The sequence below is a fragment of the Canis lupus genome, chromosome 21 (assembly GCF_048164855.1).
Source record: "Canis lupus baileyi chromosome 21, mCanLup2.hap1, whole genome shotgun sequence".
Lineage (NCBI taxonomy): Eukaryota > Metazoa > Chordata > Mammalia > Carnivora > Canidae > Canis > Canis lupus.
In genome coordinates, this window is record NC_132858.1 from 48380048 (window position 1) to 48402827 (window position 22780).

The 22780-nt window shown below is 56.3% G+C and overlaps 1 protein-coding gene across 3 annotated transcripts in view; it reads right to left on the bottom strand.

Annotated features, from left to right (window-relative positions):
- Positions 1-10970: 10970 nt before the first annotated feature.
- Positions 10971-22780, bottom strand: part of GLI3 (GLI family zinc finger 3) — a 269723-nt gene continuing 257913 nt past the window's right edge. For 2 of the 3 annotated variants that reach the window (XM_072791650.1, XM_072791652.1), the window contains 3 exons: positions 22369-22659; positions 17606-17936; positions 10971-16711 (listed from right to left, as the gene is read on the bottom strand). In XM_072791650.1, the coding sequence (XP_072647751.1) occupies positions 14370-16711; positions 17606-17936; positions 22369-22659 (2964 nt within the window). In that variant the 3' untranslated portion in view covers positions 10971-14369. The remainder of the gene's footprint in view (positions 16712-17605; positions 17937-22368; positions 22660-22780) is intronic. The other variant, XM_072791651.1, reaches the window with a different exon arrangement.

Sequence of the window (22780 nt, forward strand, 5' to 3'; positions counted from 1 at the left end):
GTGTAGTCAGGAGAAAGTGAAGGCGGCGCTGATGAAGCGGGCAGACGGAGGGAAGCCCCGGCGGCGGCGGAGATGCTTCTCCAGGGAGTTCACACCGAGCGGACGGCTCAGAATCCCAGGCACATTTGAAGTGACCCCCAAGGACACTGTGTCACCGGATATCCCCCCTACACTGCACTTCTGAAAGGGAAACCTCTCCACGTGCTGGGTCCGCGGGCTCCTTCCCCATCAGCCCAGAGGGCAGGTGCGGGGGACTTGGGTGCCTGGGACCTGCCGGAGGGAGGGGGTGTCATTGCCACGTCCGCCACACGGTGGCAGTCCAGCCCGGGAGGAGCTGGCCCCGCGGTCACTACACCTGGCCACGGCCATGGGCCATCGGGGCGGGCGAGCACCTGCCACTCCAGCCCACCTGGGCCGAGCCAGGGTACCCTGCTGGGCGAAAGAGGCCAGAGACAGTGGTCATGTGGTGTCACGCGTTCGTGGAACATACGAAATAGTGCAGAGGCCCGTGGGGGAAGGAGGGGCAGGTGAATGGGATGTGGTCAGAGGGGACCCACGGCGAAACCCTGCTCCGGGACACCCTGCTGGGGCGGCGTGGGCTGGCAGGCCACGGGCGCCAAGGAGGCTGCGGCGGGATGAGCCCGTGTCACACGCAGCCACCGCTGACACTAAGGATGCTGGACGTCGTCGGCTAATGAATGTAAATGATCAACAAACACACGGACCGATAAGTAGGTAGAGGCCGCGGGTCCCCTGGGCGTGTGAGCCCCGGGAGTGCGGAGGGGCGGCGAGGCCAGCGGCCGCACCCTGACAGCCTGTCTGCTCGCCCAGGGTCCTGCAAACACCTCGCCTCCCCCCCCCCCACACACACACACACGAAGACTCCCAGCTACAGAGCCTCGGAGATTTGTCTTCTCGCCCACGTTGTGCAACAGACCTGCCTGGACCCTGAACTCCCAAAGCCCGGGCTCCTGTCGCGGCCTGTGGGGCTTCCCGGCTCAAGGGCATCGCCACCTGCTCCTGCCCGGCGCTCCTCCAAGATGCTCCAAGATGCTCTGCACGTGCACCCCGCCAGCTCCTGGGGCCCCCCCCAGCTCCCTGGCCAGCCACCCCCAGCTCCCTGGCTGCCCCCCAGCTCCCAAGGCCCCTCCCAGCTCCTGGGGACCCTCCTCAGCTCCGTGGCAGACCCCCTGCCAGCTCCCGGGGCCTCCACCAGCTCCCTGGCTGCACCTCCCCCAGCTCCCAGGGCCCCCCCTCAGCTCCCTGGCCACAGCCCCCCCAACTCCCCAGCCAACCGCCCCCGCCAGTCCCCTGGCTGCCCCCCCTCAGCCTCCCGGCTACCCCCTGCAGTCTCCCAGCCGCCCCTCCCCCAGCTCCCTGGCTGGCCCCACCCAGCTCCCTGGCTGCACCCCCAGCTTCCTGGCGACCACCCCCCAGCTCCCTGGCCTGGCCCCCCAGCTCCCAGGGTCCCTCCTCGGCCTCCCAGCTGGCCCCCCCAACCCCCTGGCCTCCTCCTGCAGCCCTCCGGCCGCCCCCTGCAGCCCCCCAGCCAGCCCCCCAGCTCCCTGGCCAGGACCCCCCAGCTCCCTGCCCCCCCCCCCAGCTCCCTGGCCAGGCCCCACCAGCTCCTGGGGCCACCCCCCCCAGGTGCCGGGCCTCCAGGCTGAGCCGAGATTCACTCATGGGGTGTCAGGGCCTGGTACCCCTTGGTCTGCGTCTTCTCCTGTGAAGCCCACCTCTGCCTGCAGCCAGCCCTGTGTCCTCCCGCCCCTCCCCCCACATGTCATTCCCTGAAAGGACACTGCCGGGTCCCAACATCTCACTCATCTCCCCGGACCCCCTCCCTGGAACCTGCACCGCAGGCCTGAGCGGCTTGCCTGCGACCCCCCATCACGGTCTGAGGGTCTCTCTCACCCACTCGCTAACCTGTCTCTTGTCTTGTTTTACAGATGGGGCCACTGAGGCACGGCCTGTCGCCTTGCCCCGGGTCATGCAGCTAACATAAGCGGGAGGAGGCCCACCTCTGGGTGGATGAAGGCCCTCCCCGACCCAGCTCAGCAGAGGTGACCTCCCCGTGCTCCTCAGGGACCCCCCCTCCCGTGGCCATGTCGGGATTCCCTGAACAGGAGGCGTGGACAGGAGGGTTGAATCCGGGTTGTGGCACCTGCTGTTCGAGCACCGCTGAGAGGTGGCCAGCAGGTGACTTGTCTCTGTTGCTCTGTTTGATGGACGGTGGCGCAAATGACGGGCTTCTTGTGAGCACAGACACAAAATACAACGGAGGGGGGACGGTGTAGCCGAGTCGGTGAGGGTCAGAGCAATTACCCTCCTTCGCTGGGTCCCCGGGGTTGGAGACGCACTCAGCTCCGGGCACCCCGAAGGCACCGAGAAATGCTGCTGGACCCCAGTGGTTTGGTGAGCATCCTAGACAATCTCTGCACCTCAGGCCCATGTGATCGGGGACATGAGGGTATGAACCAAGGATGGAAATAAACTAGGACGTACGTGTCAGACGGGGTGGTCGTGACCCCCCCCACCCCCCATGAAGCGTGATCCACGGCCTTGGTGTCCCCATTGGGACCAGATGGGAGCAGGCAGGTGGGGTCCGAGGTGTTTCCTCTCCTTTCTGGAGCACGCCCTCGTGCAGAGGGACCCCATTTCCCTGCAGCTCCTAGCCCGTAGCCTGGAGCCAGTGTCCCTGTCCCCAGGGAGCCACCCCACTGCCAGGGCCCCCGGGAGGGTGCTGGAGCACTTCACGACTCACCCCGACACCCAGGCGAGCACAGCATCTCACCTGGCTGAGCCATTCCCGTGCCCGCCCCACGATCTGCAGCCCCGACGGAGACAATGATCAGTGTCTCCAGGTGACAGCCACCCTCACCCGGGAGCCCGGGGAATGGGGGCCCCACTGGCTACCACAGCTACGGAGCCAGTGTGCTGGGAGAGATCATGAAGGGAAGGTTGGACAGGAGGACGGAGGGCGCTCACGGTGACCCGAGCCGTCGGTGCCAGGCTCCCTGAGACAGGATGCTTGCTCCTCCCGGAGCCCCGGGCCCAGCAGCCCGCAGATCGTCCCTGGACGCCTGCAAAGTCCTGGCCGAGGTTGCAGGACCCAGCGGGCCCAGGATCTATGGATATGGGCGGCCTTGGCGGCAGTCCCTCAACACCCTACATCCCAGGTCGAGAGGCAGAGCAACCCACCTCGCGAAGAACAGAGGTGCTGGGAGCAGCGGCGAGACCTTGGCCACAGAGAGAAGCGCCCCGGGCCTCCCACTGGTCAGCAGCTGGGCTCCTCTTGGAACAGGCAAGAAAGCACCAATTCCTGGGAGCCCCACCGCCCGGGGGAATTGGGGCACCCCCAGCCACCCGACAGCCAGCCGTTCCCGCCGATCCTTCAGGCAGCTAGCACTGCGCAGCCCCTACCCCTGCACACGGCCGCGAGGCCTCCTACGTGACGGAGGTGGGGCAGCGGGTGCTCAGGGCCCCTGGGCGGCCTTCTCCAGCCCTTGCCTGCTCTGGGATCTGGGCTGCGTGTAAAGACCTGGATGGCCCATCGCATCTTCACAGGCCTCTGGTGCATGCTCCTGTGTCATCTCAACTGTCCCTGTCCACCTCCTGGGATCCTGGGGCCTCTGTGGCTGCAGCAGGCCGGAGAGTGTGATGGGTCCTTGGGCCCCTGCTCCTTTGTCTCCACCTCCCATGCTTGGGCTTCATTCCTTCCTTAAGTCCCTCATCACCCAGTTGCTTCTTCTGTATCTTGCCCTGTGTGTCAAAGTCATCACAATGTTCCAGACACAGAAGCTCAGGGAAAGAGACCCTGGCCGGGCTGCAGCCACGAGGCGGAAGATCTGGCCGTGGAGGAAGCAGTGGTCCCATCTCCTGATCCCTGGTCTTTCCATCTCCTCCTGACAGCCTCTGGTCCGCTTGCTTGGTTGGAGGGGGGCATCTGGGTGGCTCAGTCAGCTGAGTGCCTGACCCTTGATCTCAGCTCAGGCCTTGGTCTCAAGGTTGCGAGTTCAAGCCGTGCCTTGGTCTCCATGCTGGGTGTGGAGCCTACGTTAAAAGGAAAGAAAGAAGAAAAAGAAAGAAAGAAAGAAAGAAAGAAAGAAAGAACGAACTTTGAAGGACATGGGAAAATGCTCACCATTAAATGTGATGTGTGAAAGGAAGACCCAGAGCTACAGCCCAAAATGTTAGCAGCAGTTATTTCTGGGGGCTTGAATGACAGGTGGCCTTCTTTTGATTCTGATGCTTTTTTTTCTGTTCTCCACCAGGAGTATGCATTCATTTTAGAATAAGAAAATAAGCGTTATTTGAAAAAAAAACCATCTCTCCCCCAAAAAACACCTGAGAGTAAGCACATCAGAATATCAAGAGTGGCTGTCTTTGCATAGAACTACGTTCCTAGTCACCAGGCTTACCGCGGAGTCATATCCTAGAGTTCTACTGATGATCATTTAACTCAAAATCTAAATACCTGAAGCACCCAAAGAACAAAACATGCAATAAAATAACTTAAGAAATGACCATCAGTTTTCAAAGTTGCTGCAGTGAAATAATCGAAGTGAGGTTAGAACAAGTGGTCTGTGTGGTTTCGGGGAAAGGTGTGGATCCCTTGGAAGAGCCGCGGTGGGGAGTCGTGGTGGGGAGCAGTGGTGGGGAGCTGAGGTGGCGAGTAGTGGTGGGGAGCCGCGGTGGGAACCAAGGCTGAAAGGGTAGCAGCCCACATCTGGATTGTGTGATACGTCTGTGCAGATGTATACATGATTATAAAATGTCTTTTTTAAAAAATCACTGTACTCTTTTGCTCTTTCAGAATTAAGAAGTCTAAATTCTAGTGACGCCTGGGTGGCTCAGTGCATGAGCATCTGCCTTTGGCTCAGGACGTGATCCCAGGGTCCCGGAATCGAGTCCCACGTCGGGCTCCCGGCATGGAGCCTGCTTTTCCCTCTGTCCATGTCTCTGCCCCTCTCTCTATGTCTCTCATGAATAAATAAATAAAATCTTAAAAAAAAAATCTAAATTCTAACATCACTGTTTCTCGGGAACCTATTATACCTTGGACACACTGGCATCAGTATTTGTTTCTTTCGATTTCTAGAGTCCCTTTCATTAGCTCTGCACCCATGGGACCTCTGAGAACGCTGACCCTGGTGTGTAAGTCTCTGGGCACTGAGTCAAGAACTGACAAGCAGGTGCACTGCCTGGCGGGGGAGGGCCTGAACGTGTCCCTTTGTAAGGGCCTCTGGCTCCCAGCAGCCCTGTCTCCCCGCATAGGGGGGTGTCCCTTCCTGCACCTGTGCGTGGAATCACTGCCTAGGTAAGGGGAAAGAAGGAACAGCAGCGATATAAACGCTTTGATAGCGCATCTGCTGGGTGCTGCATGCGCTGTGCATCTTCTGTCCACAGCCTCAAGCCTACCCCGCGACTCGGGGGGAGACCCTGTAACTGAGCCCCTCTTGCAGATGGCAACGCCGAGGCTCAGAGGTGTAAGCAAGCTGCACATCCAGCTGGCAGAGAAGGTGCCGGCCCTCTGCCCTGATGCAGCCGGGGGCCAGCTGCTCTCTGGTGAGCAGGGACCTCGGGGCCAGGCACATCTTATTCTCACCTATTCTTTCTCAGTTCTGGATGTTTCCAAGGAGAAGCCCCCCTGTTGTATAATAAAGAATTTTGGGAGATTTCAAACCCCTCGGCATTGGCCCAGTGATAGCAGAGCCTTTGTCATTCATGAGGTTCTCTGGTCAGGCCTGGGTTTATGTTGAGGAGGTGACCCAAGGTGGGTCCCTGGAGATAGCTTCCAGATGAGGGTTGGTCCCCAGGCAATGAACCATGTGATTAGAAGTTTACAGTCTGGAGCCAGCCTGACCTGGGGGCGGGGATTGTGTTCAATCACAGGGCAGTGATGTTATCCATTACGCCCTCCTAGGGAGACACTGATAAGACCTCTGGGCACCAAGACTCAGTGAGACTCCTGGTAGGTGAAGGCACTGACGTGCCCTGAGGGTGACAGGCCCTCCCTGACAGCACCAGGCAGAGAAGCTCTGAGTTCAAGATCCTCCCAGACCTTGCCCCCTATTCATGCATTCGCTCGGCTGGCTGTTGAGTTGCTCCCTTCACAATAAAACTAACAGAAATATTTGGGAGTCATTCTAGAAAAGTATTGACCTGAGGGGTTACGGGAACCCCTGAATTCATAGTCAGTTGATCAGAGCCAAGGAGGCCTGGGGAACCCCCAAATTGTGGCTGGCTTCTGGAGCGGAAGCAGTCTTGTAGAAGACAGAGCTCTTACCTCACGGGACCTGCCCTCCGTCCAGGCGGAGAGGCCTGCGCCGAGTCCCAGGACACCAGCTGGGGATGGTGGGGGACATCCCTTCCCTTCACCCACCTTACGCTCCTCTCAAGGGGAAACCCTAGGTCTGAATGAAGCCAGAATTCGAGTGCCCAGGGCCAGCAAGGATGGATTAAAATCAGCTTATTTTCATAAACCTTCCTCTTGGCTGTTACATCCAGTTGAGTTACAGCCGCCTCAGAACCCATTTCAAGCTTGCTGGATGGCCGCCATGCTGGAAGCTGTGGGGTGGGAAGCCCTATTAACTCGTCTACAACCACAGGGCAAGGGAAGACTCGCCGGCGGAAGGCAACCCACTGTCTTGGAGGTCAACGGAGCCCTGTTCTGTCCTCCCAACCCCTCGGAGAGGCAAGAGACAGTGATGCTCGGTAGCACTCTCCATGGGGCAGAGCTGGGTGACAGAGGATCACGGGCTCCCTGTCCCCTGGACTCAAGTGACACCTTTAGCCAAGCTCAAGGGGGAAGGGGAGGAAGCCTCCCCGGGAACACGGAACTCCATGTTCTTCGCATGAACTTCAGGGGAAATATTTATCATGATGTTTCATGACCTCATCTTTGGAAGGATGCAGGTCCAATGGGAGGCATCCAGAGGCCTGGGTTCATGGAGAAGCCAGTTTCTTAAGAACAGCAGGGTCGACACTGGCGGTGCGATGGATCCGGAATGGACAGCCGGCCAGGGAGCCTGAGATGGGTCCAGGGGCAAGTGGTCTCTTGTTCAAGAGACGGTGGATGATCCTTGAGCTGTGACGCTGGACTTTTCCATTCATCTGTTAGCCAATGTGATTTTTCTTGTCTACCAAGTTCTTTGCTTTTTAAAAATCGCATCTGGGAAGGGCCCTGGGTGGCTCAGTGGTTGAGCATCTACCTTCTGCTCAGGTCGTGATCCCTGGGGTCCTGGGATCGAGTCCCACATCCCTCTGCCTGTGTCTCTGCCTCTCTCTGTGTGTCTCTCATGAATAAAAAAAATCTTAAAAAAAATAGTCTCTGGGCCATGTGTCTAGGCATGTTTTGGGTAAACATTTTTGGGTAAACATTTGGGGGTGTCAGAATCACCCTCAAATGAAAAATGAAAATGTGGGTATTTCTTGCCTTGACTCGCTGGGGACATGGCTGCAGACCCTTATCCTGTCAGCCAGGGAAGAAGCCTCTTGGTTCCTTCCCATCTGCCCCCCCCATTCCCCCCCTCCAGGCTTGCTTCCACCTCTGCGCCTCAGCAAGGGAGGAGGAGGGGGGAGGAGGGAGGAGGAGGAAGCTCTCTGCTTGTCTCCATCCAAACAGCAATGGAATTCCTTGGCCTGGCTGTTCAGTAATCCTCTGCCAGCTGGCTGCCTCCCTTTCCTCTGGGAGCACAGTGAATCACACCTCCGCAGTGCATTTGGCCCTTCCAAGCCCCACGGGCTGGGGGGGATCTGCAGCCCAACTTCTGCGCAGGGATCACGTGGGGCCCTAGAACTTCTGAGCAAAAGGAGGCTTGGCGGCCGATCAGGGGCCCTGCAGGATTCAGGACGCGCCAGGCTGCTGGCGGCTCACCCGGAGGTGGGGGGGGGGGCTTTCTCTCCCCCTCCCCCTGAGGCCCTTGCAGGAGGGGAGGACCAGCAGGTAGGCTGAGCAAAGGAGCAGAGCGGACCCCTGGGTTCTCTTCCTTCAGCCCCTGGAGCCGCCCGGCCCTGGCTAGTGTGAGCTCGCCAGCTGCTCAGTCAGGGCAACAGCCGGGCAGCAGGGGGGCTGCACTGGGTTCTAAGTCCCACCAAGTGCAGATCTGAGGTTTTATTTCAAAGGTTCGGGTGGGAGAGCGAGGAGGGAGGTGACCCCTGCAATATCCCTTTTGCCGTGGGGATCAGAGCCACACTTGTCAAGGCTAGATTTTTTTTCAAGAGCAGGGACAGGATAGTGTTCTAGCTGCCTCTACCTGGAGTGACCAGGGAATCTTCTAGATGGAGCTTGAGCCAGCATCCCGATTAGATGTGAGCGGTGCGGGAAGAGCAAAGCCAGTCCAGTGCTGCCCCCCGCCCCCGCTACCCTGAGCCTGGACTTGCTGAACCACGTGGGCAGCAGGCCCTGTCCCTCCGGAAGCCCCCGGGGGTGGGTGAGGGGTGGCGGTGGGGGCTGGCCTGCCCTGCAGGGCTTCTGCTGCCCCCTCACCTCTCGCTGCCAAGGCCTGGGAAGGCTGAAGCACAGGGAGCACCAGAAGCCCCTGGGTGGTGTGAACCGTGGCCTGCAAGGCTGGGGCAGGCCGCAAGCCCAGGTGACCAGGTGACCGTGGGGAGCCTGCACTGGGTGACAGCACTGAGGGGGCACTTGGGGGGATGAGCCCTGGGTGTTATACTCTATGTTATACTGCATGTTCCTGTGGCAGCAACCGCCTCCCCTCGCGGCCGCTTTCCTACTGGGGGATGAACACAGGCATCCTGTATGATGGAGGGGAGGGAGGGGGGGAGGGGGAGGGAAGGGGAGGGAGGGGGAGGGGGGAAAGAAGGAGGGAGACAGGGGGGAGGAAAGGAAGTGGGAAGGAGGACTTTTCTTGTGATTGTTCTTCCCTCTTTCCCTCCCCCGTCTCCCTCCTTCCCTCTGGCCCCATCTCTCCCCTCATCTCCCTCCCTCCCCCCCACCCCATCTCCCTCCCATCTCCTTCCCCCACCTCCCCATCTGCCCCCATCTCCCCCCACATTTCCCTCCCCTCCACCCCGTCTCCCTCCCTCTCTCCTGCTCAGTCCCCCTCCTTCCCCCCATCTCCCTCCCCCTGTCTGTCTGCAGTCAGTAACACCAGTAAGTGAAGGAGCCGCCAGGAGGAGGGGAAGCATCAGGTCACAGCTTAACTGCAGCGCCTTCTCTCTCCTGGTGGTCACACAGAGGGACGTGTCCCCCGTCGCTGGCATCATGGATGTGATGAAATGTGGTGCCACTCAGAAGAGGCCACGAGCCCCCCTTTGTAACACCGCTGTTTGATCCTCAGCTGCTGCCACCTGCTTTCTGCTCCCAGGCTCTGGGCACCTGGGGAGGGGGGTGTTTTACTTGACCTACCTGGATTTTTTTTTTAAGATTTTATTTATTTATTCATGAGAGACACACAGAGAGGCAGAGACACAGGCAGAGGGAGAAGCAGGCTCCCTGCGGGGAGTCCGATGTGGGAGTCAATCCCAGAACCCTGGGATCTCACCCTGGGCTGAAGGTAGACGCCCAACCGCTGAGCCACCCAGGCACCCCTCAATGACTATTTCTAAACAAATACAAAGAGTTGAATAACTAGGTAGAGGAAGAGTAATCTAGGTCTACATTGGCAGAATGAGATTTAAGAAAAAAAGAAAACACAAAACAAGACAATAAAACCTAGTATTACCAGAAAGATGAGCCCAGATTGTCTGGAATAGTAAATGTGTTAGAAGTAAAACTAAAGGGGGAAAATGGCCAAGCAAAGAACTGTGGAGGAGACAAGGACTCAGGTTTTTTGGCAGCAGATTCGTTTTCCACCCATCCTAGCATTCTCCTTCGAAGGTCTCCTTTCGGGACTAGAGAACATCTTTGAGTTCTCCAAACTACTTAAGCCTTTGTGAAATGCCGAGGGGGCCGCATGTCCCGTTTGCCTCCAGCTCTGGGTCTGCTCCTCGGGACGTGTTTTAAATGAAGCTGCGAGCTGCACCTGTCCGTCCACTCCCATGACCCATGTCCGTGTCCTGCGCACCCTTCCCCGCGGCCCCTTTCCTCCTGTCCTTTCCATAAGCTCATTTTCCTCGTTGGACTCTGACTTAGCACGCTGAGTACATCTTCTTAAGCTGACAACTTATACCCAAGATAGAGAATAAATTCATTTTTCCCCTTCTTCTTTCTGAATTCATTCGGACGCCTTAGGTGAGGGCTCTAGTTATGAAAGCAAAGGAGCCCATTGGATTTATGAGGGCGAGTCCTCCCTGGTGAGTTAGGAAAGCATGAAGCATCCCTGTGCTGCAGGATCCCTGCAGGGAGGACGCACTCATCACCCACAGGAGGGGAGTCCCCGCCCTCCGAGGGACTTGCTGGTGTACCTGCAAGCCTGTGCTCCAGGGAAGCCTGGGGTGCTAACACCAGGGCCCGAAGCTGGCTGCTACTCAGAAAGAGGAAGAGGATCCTGTGGAGGCTTTGATGGTGCTCTGGAGAAGGTATTGAAAACAATATAGAAGAAAAGACAGATTAGAGACATAACTTACATTTCTGTCTGAAGTGAGTTATTAAAAGCCACTAATTAAAGTAGGTCTCCACCATGTCAAGTTTTCTAACCTGTATTATGTCCTACATCCTTTGGAAAGAGAAGAGGATTTATAGAAGAGAAACAAACCCAGTCGTTGGACATTGAACCACTTTCGTACTCCCTCCCTGGAGTTTGGCAATGTGATAAAATTAAGAAAAACAATGATGGTTACAACTGGTGTGTCTCCCAGGGACATGCCCTGACGTCACCACTAGCGGAGGACACCAGCGTCTTAGATGCTCAGTCGTGGGGATGAGGAATCTGAGTCTCAGGGCGGAAGTGCACTCAGTTTGTAGGGGGGCAGGGGCGGGGTGTCTGAGTCCAAATGCAAGCTCTGGATTTTTCCTGAGGAAGCATGGTTCCGTTCAGCTACGGATCAAATAAACAACCCCATAACCATTTCAGTACAAAGCGTTTTTTTATTGACATTGTAAGAAACATCGTTCTTTTTGTTACAAAAGGACTAGGTGGTTCTGAAAAGCAAAAGTAGAGTCCTCGTGTGGCAGGACTGCGGCCCTGGGCGTGAGGTGGGCAGGGGGGCGTCGCACGGCTGCAGGCTGATCCGAGAAGGCCCAGGGCCGGCCACATCTGAACACTATGCCTACAATACTTAAATGTATTTACATGTGTTTCTTTTAAAAAAGGATTACACATTTTATTTTTTAAAAATCTAAAAAAGGTGAAAAAAATGAACTTGCATTTTATTTTACACGTTGGCAGGATACACAACATTAACTCGTCAGAGAGAACATCCTCCATCAGTTCAAAACAACACGGGAAACCAGGTTACAAGACAGCTCAGACTCTGCTACAATCGTGTGCGCTTGGCCGGCCGGGGAGCATGCCGCCTCGAGCTCCGACCGGGCATCACCGACTGGTCCCTCGCATCAACAAGATTAACATAAAATAAGGCACATACATCGCAAGAATCACAACTCTGTGGCTCAAGAGGACGAGCCAACGTAGGAGGAGCCGGGGCAGTCTCATCAGCTCTTTAGAAAGGAAGACAAAGTGAATGGCTTAACAAATAAAAACATGGTTAACATGGATGTTCAAGAGGAGTACCATGTACGAGCCTGCACTGAAAGGTAGGATGTGACACTAGTGAGTTGCTGCTGTCTCCCTGACACGGGGGAGAGAAGGCTGGCAGCTGTGGGGCAGTCCTGCCAGAGGAGAATGGCACGTGTGCAAGCAGACGGAGGGCTTCTAAGTGGCCCAGCAGACCCTCCTTCCACTAACTGTCGGGACACCGCCTGGCACTCCTGGAAAAGTATACTTCCGTTCTCCCTCTCCCCCTTCTCCATCTTTCTGAGATTTCCATAGAGAGACACAAAGACTGTGCTGAAGTAGGAGTCTCTCTGCAAATCTAAAGGTGAGAGGAAGGAAACGAAGCACGAAACGGTGAAGAAAGGGAGCAACACAAGAGAATCATCTGGAACCACAGGGCAAAGCAGAGGCATGGGATGACAAGAGTCCTCACCCAGCTGCCGGCTGTCCTTCCATGAAGGGCAGACGAGGCAGGAACTCATGGCAACGGAGAAATGCAGGTCACGTCCGGGACTTTTACCCGGGACGGACTCTGAGGGAGGAGGGCCGCTGTCCTCACCCAGGAGGCTGGAGAAGGCCCAGGTCCCAAGCTTTGAAACGGGGGAGGACAGGGTCAGGCCAAACCACAACAGCATGGAAGATGACATCCGGGCGTAGAGATTCTGACGTTTGCAGAAAAAGGAGCTTCAGGGAATGGACCGCTGATTTTGTGACCGGGTCACTACCCGTTTGAGGAACTCACAAAAAGCCTGGCTCTGTTCTGTTGGAAGTAGACTCAACTCCACCCAGCTCCGATCGGGAGCCGTCTCTTGCTTTTGGGCTCTGTTCCCAAGCAGATGCATCCTTGGACGTCAAGGCAGGTGCTGGATGTGGGGGGAGGGGAGGGGTGGAGGCAGCAGCCTCAGCGCCCCTCCAACGATTTCGGGGACACCTGAAAGCAAACCCAACCTTCTTAGCCACAAAGTCCCAAAGGGCAAATTTAAATTTACCTCCATGCTTAGATTCTTGGTCCAAATGAGAGATCATGAGTGTGAGAAAAATGGGCTGGTCCTAACCTTATTTCCTATCATCTAATGCTTTACTTTACTTGACTTCGTCTATTACTAATTTAAATGACAGGAAGAAAGGGAAAAAGCCACACGACTGACTCATCAATCACTTTGGATTAAATCCCACTTCTGGGGTAAATGGGACACAAAAGAGCAGGTAGTCTGAGGTGTTAATATTTTATTTTTAATAGTTTACATATTTTTAAATGTAAAATGCTGGATAATCCATGTACTCTGTACACACATAGTATGTCTTTTATGTGTATCGGCTGCACATGGCAAGTAGCTGCACTTTTTAGTCTTTAAATGTTTTAATCCAAAACAGAAGGATACATGAAGTCCACATTAAGGACCAACTGCATAGAACATTTAACCTCTTAAATGGATGCATCGTTTCATAGACGGGGTGTAAGAGCACGCATCCACACAGCTACTCACCATCCTCCTAGCGCTCTCAAATACTAACAACGGTTAAAGCGATTTATTCCAAACGTCATTGTATGTGAGCTTTTTCTTTTACAACGAAGTTTTATAAATCCCTCAAAATAGGGCACTTAGAATAGAAATGCTCCTTCACTATAGTGGAATTAATATATGTTAATGAAATAGTCGGCTGTGGGGTTGTTTAGATACCTCTATACTTAGAACTATATATAATCAATTCTCAGTTATCTAGGATAATGGGTAAAGAGATGGAACTATAATCAACACCTACAGCAAACCCACAAATGTTCCCCAAACTATTTCTACGCAGTAGCTTCACTCTACAATCTACCTAACTTCTTGTCTTGCCGGAACAGATGGAAGTAGCAGACCCACCACCCTGCCCCTCTCTGCCCCCGGAGCACAGAGCGACACTGAACGGTCGTGGAGACACGGGGAGGAGAAGCAAGGTGGATAACTGAGAAATGAACACATAGACGGACCTGCCCCGAGTGCACCGACGGACAGGAGGAATTCTAAACCCCAACCGTGAGCAAACTAGTGTTCATCCGCCAGAGCCCCAAATTCCTGCTTGCGTGCCACCATCGAAAGCATGCCCTAACCTGAACTGGGGTGGGGAGTGCGTCAACAATCGGTTATGTCTGCTACAGCACACCCACGAAGGATTCTTAAACTCACTATCCATATTCTGATTCTTGTGCCCAATGTGGGAATTAAAACAAAAACAAAAACAAACACAAACACCGAAGAAAACAAAGAACAAAAAGAAACACGTAAAGGGAAATTTAAAAAGCTGGAAGCGCAACCCCTTGGTCAAAAGCACACCAACTCCTGTTTCCTTGGAGTAACAGAGAAACATGTCAAATCCTGTCGTTTGACCTCTCTTCGAAAAGAAGAACATGCACATCACACATTTACACTGGTTTACTAAAAAGGGGGTGGGGAGTGGGCTTACAGTTACAAAAAAAAAAAAAAAAAGAGGATGGTTCGAGTGTAACAATACTGATTCAAAACTGAAATGGAAGACAGTTTCTCCCTAGAATACTTTAGGGTTGTTCAAAGTCCTTTTCCATAAAAGGAAGATACTTGAAACACATCCCAGTCAGGTGAGATGAGATTGCTAAAATACATACAGAACTAAAAAAAACCAAAAAACAAAAATGAAAAACAAAAAACAAACCGGCAAAAAACTGAGTCCGTTTAATCTTTTTTTAAACCCCTAAAGTTTCACGTTGGTTGGCAGCCTTTCCCCTAACGTCTACTGCATCACTGCAAGGAATTTGCTTTCTTCCGCCAGGGAGGTCAGCAGGGAGCTCATGTCCCCGATGGCCATGTTGGTGGTGCTCACGGACAGCGTGGGCAGCGGGAGGGACGCGCGGGGTGTCGTGAGGCGGGAGGAGCTATGGGAGAGGTTCTGGATGATACTGGGACTCAGGGCTCCTGACATCAGGCTGGCGTGGTCCCCGTCGTCTATGATGGCGTCAAAATCGATCTGCACCCCTTCCAGGTCATGGCTGTCGAGGCTGTCAACCGTGCTCGTCACCTGGTTAGCACCTGGGGAAAGTAATTCAGAGTTCTCGGCGCTGGCCCCCTGTAGCAGGCAGCTGGCTTCTGAAATGGAGAATGAACCAGTTTTCATGTCTTGCTGACTGAAGCCAACGGTTTGGTCATAGAACTGACCAGAGTAACTCTGCGTGTTCGAACAGAGCTGATGGGGCTGCCCCTGCATCTCCACCTTGATGCCGTTCACCCTGCAGGTCGGACTTGGGTCACTGAGCTGTGCCTGCTGCAGAGCGAGGCTGCCCCTCGGCACAGCCTGGCGCCTGCCGCCCCCGTAGGCCGCACACGGCTGGTAGCCCCGGGTGGCCGCCAAGCCGGCGGGCTGGCCGCTGACGCACGGCGGCCCTGGCAGGCCGCCCTCGGGCCCCAGATAGACGTTGACGTGTGAGGTAGCGCTAACCTGCCCTAGCATCTGCTGGCCTGCGCGGCCCGCCCCTTGGTGGGGCACGCCGTCGTGGAGCAGCGGATGGGCCAGGTACCCCTGTCCTGCCAGGTCTTGGGTGGCCAGGCCGCTCCCGGCGCCGCCCGCTGACTCGCCGGGCCCCGGCAGCAGGCCAAAGTCGGGCTGGCCCCCGGGCCCCGGCGCCGTGCTGCTCTTGAGCTTTGCCGCCGCAGCGCAGCCGCCGTCGAGGGGGCCGGGGGCGCCCGGCTGCCTGCCCAGGCAGCTCCCGAACTGCGGGGCCTTGCAGGGCTGTTCGTGGAACGCGTCTCCGGGGCTGCCCGCTCCAGCGCCGTGGCCCGCCAAGGGCTCGGGGCCGCCGTAGGCCGGGCCGGGCTCGGCCAGGGGGGCATAGGCGCCGGCGGGGCCGGGCCCGCTCCGCAAGGCGGGCTGCGGGGGGGCGCCCACGTTGCCGTAGAAGCCGAAGGCCCGGGCCTGCTGCGCCGCCGGCCGCTGGCCACACTTGAGCTTGGAGGAGCACAGGTCGGCGCTGCCCGAGCTCACTTCGTTCCACTGAATGGGCAGGTCGGCTTTGCTGGCTTCGGGGCACGGCTGCTCCAGCGGGCGGTACGGCTGGCCGGCGGGGCCCGGGTGGCCCGGGTGGCCTGGGTGGCCCGCGTGACCGTCCGGCAGCCCCGGGCCGTCGAAGTCGCCGGGCCCGTGGGGCGCTTTGCTGTCCTCGGAGACGGCGCTCTGGAAGGGCTGCTCGAACCCGGCCGGGTTCTGGGAATTCAGATACTGCACCACGTCGTCGGGCAGGAAGTCCTCATCGGTGAGGCTCACGTCGGCGTCCATGGTCAGGGCCTCCAGGGTGACGTTCTCGGTGATGCTCGGCGGACAGGGGGACGGCGGGAAGTGGCGGGGCTGGCCGCCGTCGGGCCGCGTGTAATTCTGGAGCACCAGGTGCCGCTTCTCCAGGGTGGGAGGCGGCCCGGGCGGGTTGAAGCTGTGAAGGCTGCCGAAGCGCTGCACGCGGGGCAGGGAGAGGCCGTCGGACGCCGTCCGCACCGGGTCGCTGGCCCTGCGCACGCCGTTGCCCAGCGCGTCCAGGGGCAGCAGGGGGCGGCGGCCGTAGCCGTGGGCGCCGCCGTCGCTGCACCGCCGCGGAGGGGGCACGGGCGGCAGGGCCCCCGCGGGCTCCCGGGCGTCCCCGAGCAGGGCCATCCTGGTCTTGAGGCTCATCCTCTCCATGTTGGGCAGCGGGGTGGGGGGCGGCCCGCCCGTGGCCGCCGCGTACTTGGCCTTCAGGCGGTACTGCTGCGCCGGCGTGAGGCTGAGCAGGCTGGGCAGCCCGTCGCCCTGGCTCGCCTCGCTGGACCTGCGCGACGCGTCGGTGGAGATGGGGTCGTAGGAGTCGGCCACGCTCACGTTCTGGGGCCGGCCCTCGGCCTGGGACGCCTCGCTGGACCGGCGGCTGGAAAAGCAGGGGGAGATGCCCGAGGAGCGGCGGCTGCTCAGGTAGGCGGAGCTGATGGTGCTGGCGCTGCTGTCCCTCCGGTTGAGCATGTTCAGCATGGTGATGTCCACCCCGGAGAGGTCGCTCCTGTTCGGGAGGAGGGTCATGGGCCCGCCCAAACTGCAGCTGGTGCTGGGCTGAGTGCCTGCAGAGAAGGGGGAGACGGGCGATCGTTTGGGGAGGACGCACAAGGGGCCGCGCCGAGGGCCTGTGGGAAGCCAGGGCCGGTCTCCCCTGGGCCACGCGGCGTCTGCCCCAGCCACCCAAGGGCCCCGGGTCATGGTTACAGAGTGGATGCGGCTGCGCGCCTAGAACCTTCAGTTACGAGGCGGTGGGGACGTTTGCAGACCCCCTGGCTTAAACGAAACCGTCCGAGCAGCCTGCATCACTAAAGCTCCTTCACGGGCGCAGGGCCAGGGCGTCGGGAGGAGGCCCGGGACAGACACGGCGCTCCTGGACAGGCAAGGACAAGGCCAGAGGCATTCCAGGAGTGTCCTGTCTCCCCGAGACCTTCCTCCGACGCCCTGTGAGAGTGGAGCACGCCCGGGTTGGTGGGTGGGGAGCTTCACCGTTCCATGTGCTCCAGGTGGTACTCAGGGTGATCCCAGAAGGAAACCCCATGTGGGGCTGCCAATGCGAGAGGCTGCTTGGCCTTCCTTGAACCGGGAAAACATCACCAAGGTGGCTGCTGACCTCCTGGGTGTAGATGGGAAAGCAAACGGCAGTGCCGACCCCCAATGTCCACGTGGGGAGGGGGACTTCTGCACCACGGCCCCACAGTTACAAGTGCATCCTCGGAACATGACTTCCGCGTGGCGTTGGCATGCTGCACCCCACCCTCCGTGCCAGGGCTCTCCCCTTACACCTGCTTCTAAACAACGGCCTCCCCACAAAGGCAACACCGACGTGTACGGTGACAGCATCATTTTAGGACCGGAGGACACAGTGGCCCACAGCAAGCCCGGTCCGTCTCAGCGGCTCGGGGGCATGAGGCAGGGCAGGGAGGCCGGAGCGGGCAGGAGGTGGGCACGGGACTCACCGTTTCCTATGAGAGGAGAGACTGCAGGGGCTTTGGGGGGAAGAACGGGGTTCAGTCGTGGAAGCATTCCATTCACTTGTTTGAGCCTTTCTAGTTTCACATGCTCCATCCATTTGGCCCCTGCCGGGTTCCTCCTGGCTTGCAAGGCGAGGGCGGTGGTTGCGGTGGAAATGGTCGAGTCCATGATTGGGGTTTCGTCGATGGTCCCGAGGTCTCCCACGCCACCTCCGTCGGTCAGAGGAAGCTCGAGCCCACTGTTGGAATAGTTGCTGATGGGGGACTGTTGGCTGCTGCATGAAGACTCACCACCAGGGCTTGGCTGAGATGTCTGCTGGGATCGAGAGCAAACGAAAGAGCTGTCACCGGGAAGGAAGGAGGACAGGGAGCCGACCCAGACCCGCGGGGGGCCCAGGGGGTCGAGTGAGGGGAACTGGGTGCCGGTGAATGGGGGCGGCCTCGCTCGGCCACAGCGACTGATGGGATGTCGGGTGGATGTGCAGTGGAGGCAGATGGAAGTGGGGTGTGCTGAATGGGGTGGGGGTGATGGGCGCGACCTCAGCCTCGGAGTCCTGCCCCAGGTGCCAGCTCTGCCCACCGGCTCCTCGGGCCCAACCCTACTTGCACCACTTGACTTGATCCTTTGGGCAAAACGCTCAGTCACTCGAAACCTCAGTTTCCTTATCTACAAAGTGGGGCCCACTAACTTCTCTTCAGGATTGTGGTGGGACTTAGGGTGAGGCCCAGAGAGCACAGGCAATAGGGAAAGACGTGGGAAACGGGTACTGAGGGGCTCCGAGAGCATTAGCGGTTCCCATCATCCCGCGTGGCTTTGGCCCGTGGGCCCGCTCGGCTTGGCTACAGCGTGCGTGGGGGCATGTGTGGCCGGGCACATGCTCCTGCTCTCCTGCGAGGCCCTCTCTGAGCTGCTCAGGGCTGGCTCCCCAAGCTCTGTGTAACCTCTCCCCCTCCGTCTACACCTGCCTGCTCCGAGGGACCCCGACCAGGCCGTGGGTAAAGGCAGCCGTAAGGGGCAAAGCTTCCATCGCCTGGCTTCTGCTGTACCCAGCGCGGAAGAAAGGCTGCCAGGACAGCCATCCGAGTCCGGGGAGGAGCCTTATCGCTGCCCCTAGAGTGCCCTGGCGTTTCTCTGGGAGAACCAGGCAATGTTTCCCTCCTGCCACAACCGTGTGGCCTACACAAGCCAGTTCTGCAACTAGTCAGGAACTGGACCCAGTGCACCGGTTCTCAATCAGGGAAAGGACCACCCGCCCCCGGGGCTCCCGGAGATGATGGGGCGCGGAGAGCTGGTTGTCCTCAGGGCTGGGGCGGGGGGGCACCATATCAAATGGCCCTCCGTGAGCAGTCTGCACAACTCTATCCAAACTTCCACCCGTGTCCCGGTTGGAGAACAGTATGACCCCTTGGGCGGGGATAAGAAAAGTGACGTTCAGAGAAGCTCAGCGACTGCCCCAAGTCACAAAGTCAACGAAGTCAATGGTACAACCAGCCTAGACTCCCAGCCCAGCGCTCCTTCCACCTCTCCGCAGAGCCTTCTCTAGCGTTCCTCTAAAGACTAGAGCCTGACGGCAGCCCCAGGAGCAAATCCTCCAGGGCGAGAGAGCCACGCAGACTCCGCTACAAGACTCCCAGGTGGGCCGCCCAGGGTTCTACGCGGAGGGCTCCCGGTGGAACCCGTCACACTCGTTCTGCGACCACAGTACACACACCCAAGCAAATGCACACTTTTCTAAGTGAGTGCCATGTGACACGCTAAGTTTGTCCTGGGCAACCAAGCAGAGCAAAGTAAGAGACACAAATTGGATTGCGGAGCTCGTGAAGTCTTGCTCGGGTTACGCTTCAGCATGACGGTGGCGTGCCAGGCCACGTGCTCCGTCCCCAGCTCCTCAGAGCATGCGGGGCTTTGGAGGTCCTTCACTGTGGGACTGTCAGCAACCGGCGTGTGCGTGTGACTCTGTGTGTGTTTGCACGCACCGCGGACTCACGCTTCCACGGGGCACAGGAGGAGGCGCAAACGCACTCATGACGAGGGCTGCTCAGAGGAGCTCAGACATTTAACTACAGATTAAATTGCTGACGACAAATGTATCCAGATCGGTCGTCCTCAAAGAAGAGAGGTACCCGTCTGGTCCAAGAGTGAATTTACATGCGTCAATTTGATAATTAAATAGGCTTGGGGAACATCTGCTTGGTCGGCCGGCCGTGATTTGTTATGAAAACCTAGACAAATAGAACAATGACTTCCACCATCTAACTGCACATTTCCACATGCTGGATGTTCAAAACACATTGCTTCTATGTTCGAAGCACAGCCGAGTAATGTTCACTACCAAAGATAGTCACAGAAGCACGAAAACTACAGCGAAATCAAATGCATAGAAGTTGAATGTTAAAATGAACACAAAACAAAAAGGGCAGAGAAGCTGAAATTCCCTCACCTTATTACCCACTGTCCTTAGGAAGTGAGAACAAGACATTTAGGAGCATTACACAGAAGAGATGTGGAATTAATAAGGAAAAAAAAAAGAAGAAAGAATTTAATTCATAGCACGATGATCAAAGACACGTTTTAAAAGAAAGAATATTAGAAATGTAAAATCTCATACGCATTAGTCAAGGTCCATGAGGCCATCTGCTTATATTTACGTGGATTCGTGGACATATACAACAAAATAGCCCCCGTAGGGAATTTGATTAATTGATTAGCCTTACCTGTGAAACATGGAGCCTCATCTCAATCTCCATGATCCCTTCCAGCCCACGTTTCTATGATTTCATTACTTTATAATATAGTTCACATCTTGGGGCATCTCAGATGTCACTGAGCCAAATAACCATACGCCCTTATTTCTACCAATTTTCCTTTTAAATAATGGGTGTTTGGAAAGGAGATGACAAGTTTTCTTGAGCTAGGGATGTACATTAAAGGTACAAGAGACTCTGGGTCCTTGGGATGTCCCAAGGACATAAATCATTGTCTTTTGATGACATAATCTAGGAGACCACAAATTCATTTTCCTTGCTTCATTAAACACTTGAGGATAAATTGTTGAATGTCCTGCACGTGGTACAGTTGGACTTTGGGGAGCTTGATATGTGGTCCCCCCCCCCCCGAAAAGTATGTGCTGTAGCACTTATGAGCTGATTAACGCTGGAAGTATGGTGATGAGTCATAACACATGCATCAACTTTTACTAAGGTGCTTTTTATTTTTATTGTATTTTGACTAAGGTGCTTTTGAAAAGCAAAATACAGCTACGCACTGGGACGTAACGATGAATCTGGGTAGCTTACTTGTATTACTGGGGGCTAGACTTAATGTCACTTTCTCAAACTCTTAAACTCAGCAAGTCATTAAAATTCACCCAATCACTGGATTCCACTCGGTCAGCCCTGGGATTGTATGTGTGCATCACTTCCTAGCCACACGTACTGCCGCATGGCGACATCACTCAGGAGCCCACAGGACGTCAGTCCAACTGCTGGATTTTTCTACTTTTAAGAAGAAGCTTCCTGAAACGGAGTACAGATCCGTCTGCCTGACCACGTCCATGCATCTGGAAATCCAAGCACACGGCTTCTCTCTGGTACACTTCCCTCCACTTGCAGAGTGGAAGACCAGAACCCGGCACATCCACGGAGCTGACTCCGTGACGCACGTTGTCTAAGACAGAAGTGCTGGATCTCTTCCGACAGCTACTCTTTTCATTTTTCTTGTTGTCTTTCTTAAAGTTTTGGATGTTTTTAGTCTGGCACGTACATAACAAAGTCACCAGGGGAAGTGAGAAAGAAGCTGCCACAGGAGCATGATCCATATTATCAGTCTGGTGACTACCGAGAAATCACCAAACCAGGATGATTTCTCCTGATGACATCTTTCAAACTCCTCCCTTGTTCTTCACCTCCTTGCTTCTGGTTCCACTGCAGAAATGGTCTCTAGTCTAGGCAGCCAATCCTCGGCCTGGCACCAGAGTGGGCTTTTCTCAAAATCAGCCGTGCCATGTCATTTGCCATCACCAGTTAAATATAACTTTTTTTTTTTTTTTTAAATCCTGACTCCTTTTTTACTCCGACTCCTGCACAACCTGCTGGGATGTAGGGCTGTATCCGGCTGCAATGCTGCAATGCCAGGATGTGCTGCAGCTCGGGCTCTGGCTGCAATGCACCTTCCCGTCTCTGAGGGTTAAATTTGAGGGCTACCACCCCTGCCTCACCCTGTCACATCCTCAAGTATGCTGGGGGTTTGCTTCCCCTCTTGAATGCTCTCACGCAGACTTGTGTTAAAGACCCATCACGCTGAGTTCCAAGTGTCTGCTTTTTGGCTGTCTGCCTATCCCATCGGACTATAAACGCCTAAAGAACAGGGACCATGGCTTATTTATCTCAGGGTGACCAGGGCAAAGCACAAAACAAAAGACACGTCTGCAGAAAAAAGGGATGGCTGATTTTTATCACAGGGCTCCTGAAAATGTAGACAGTCATGCCTTTCTAACCTGCCACGAAGGGTATGGCTCTCGGTTGATTTTGCAAACCAGTTAGCAAACCTGGATGCTCTGTTCAGGGTTACTCTATGCCAACCAACCTTTAAGTAAGAAATCCAGGTCTCTGAGCTCTTGACCTCTTCAATAAGAGAGCCCAGTGCAGTGAGGACCTTGGTGGTCACATCCCTCCTTCATCCCTAGCTGACTTTTAAAAAATTCCCTAGGATGGCCTGGGGACCAGCAGAAGGAAAGTGAATGACATACCATGGGCTTCTCGGCCTTGACAGCTTTCACTTGGAGGCATTCTTCCCGCTTTGAGGTAGTGTTGCTGAGGTCCTTCTGCTCCCCAAGGGCTCCCTGAGTCTGCCGGCCAGGCGACCTGGACTGTGAATGGCTGCCCGAATCTCGGGGTGGGGGGGGCCGAGGATGTATGTCCCCACGCTGCTTCTTGGTGACATGAGCCTCTGGGCCATGCACGGTCTTCACATGTTTCCGGAGGGAACTTGGGTCTGTGTAGCGCTTGGTGCAGCCTGGGATTTTGCACACATAGGGTTTCTGCCAAAAACCACAAGAATGAAATAAAGAGACTGTTACCGAAGTGGTTGGTGATGCCCCAGCCCATCGCTCTTGTGGATGCACATCGTATCTTTAATTCTTTCAAAGCCCTTCCACAAGG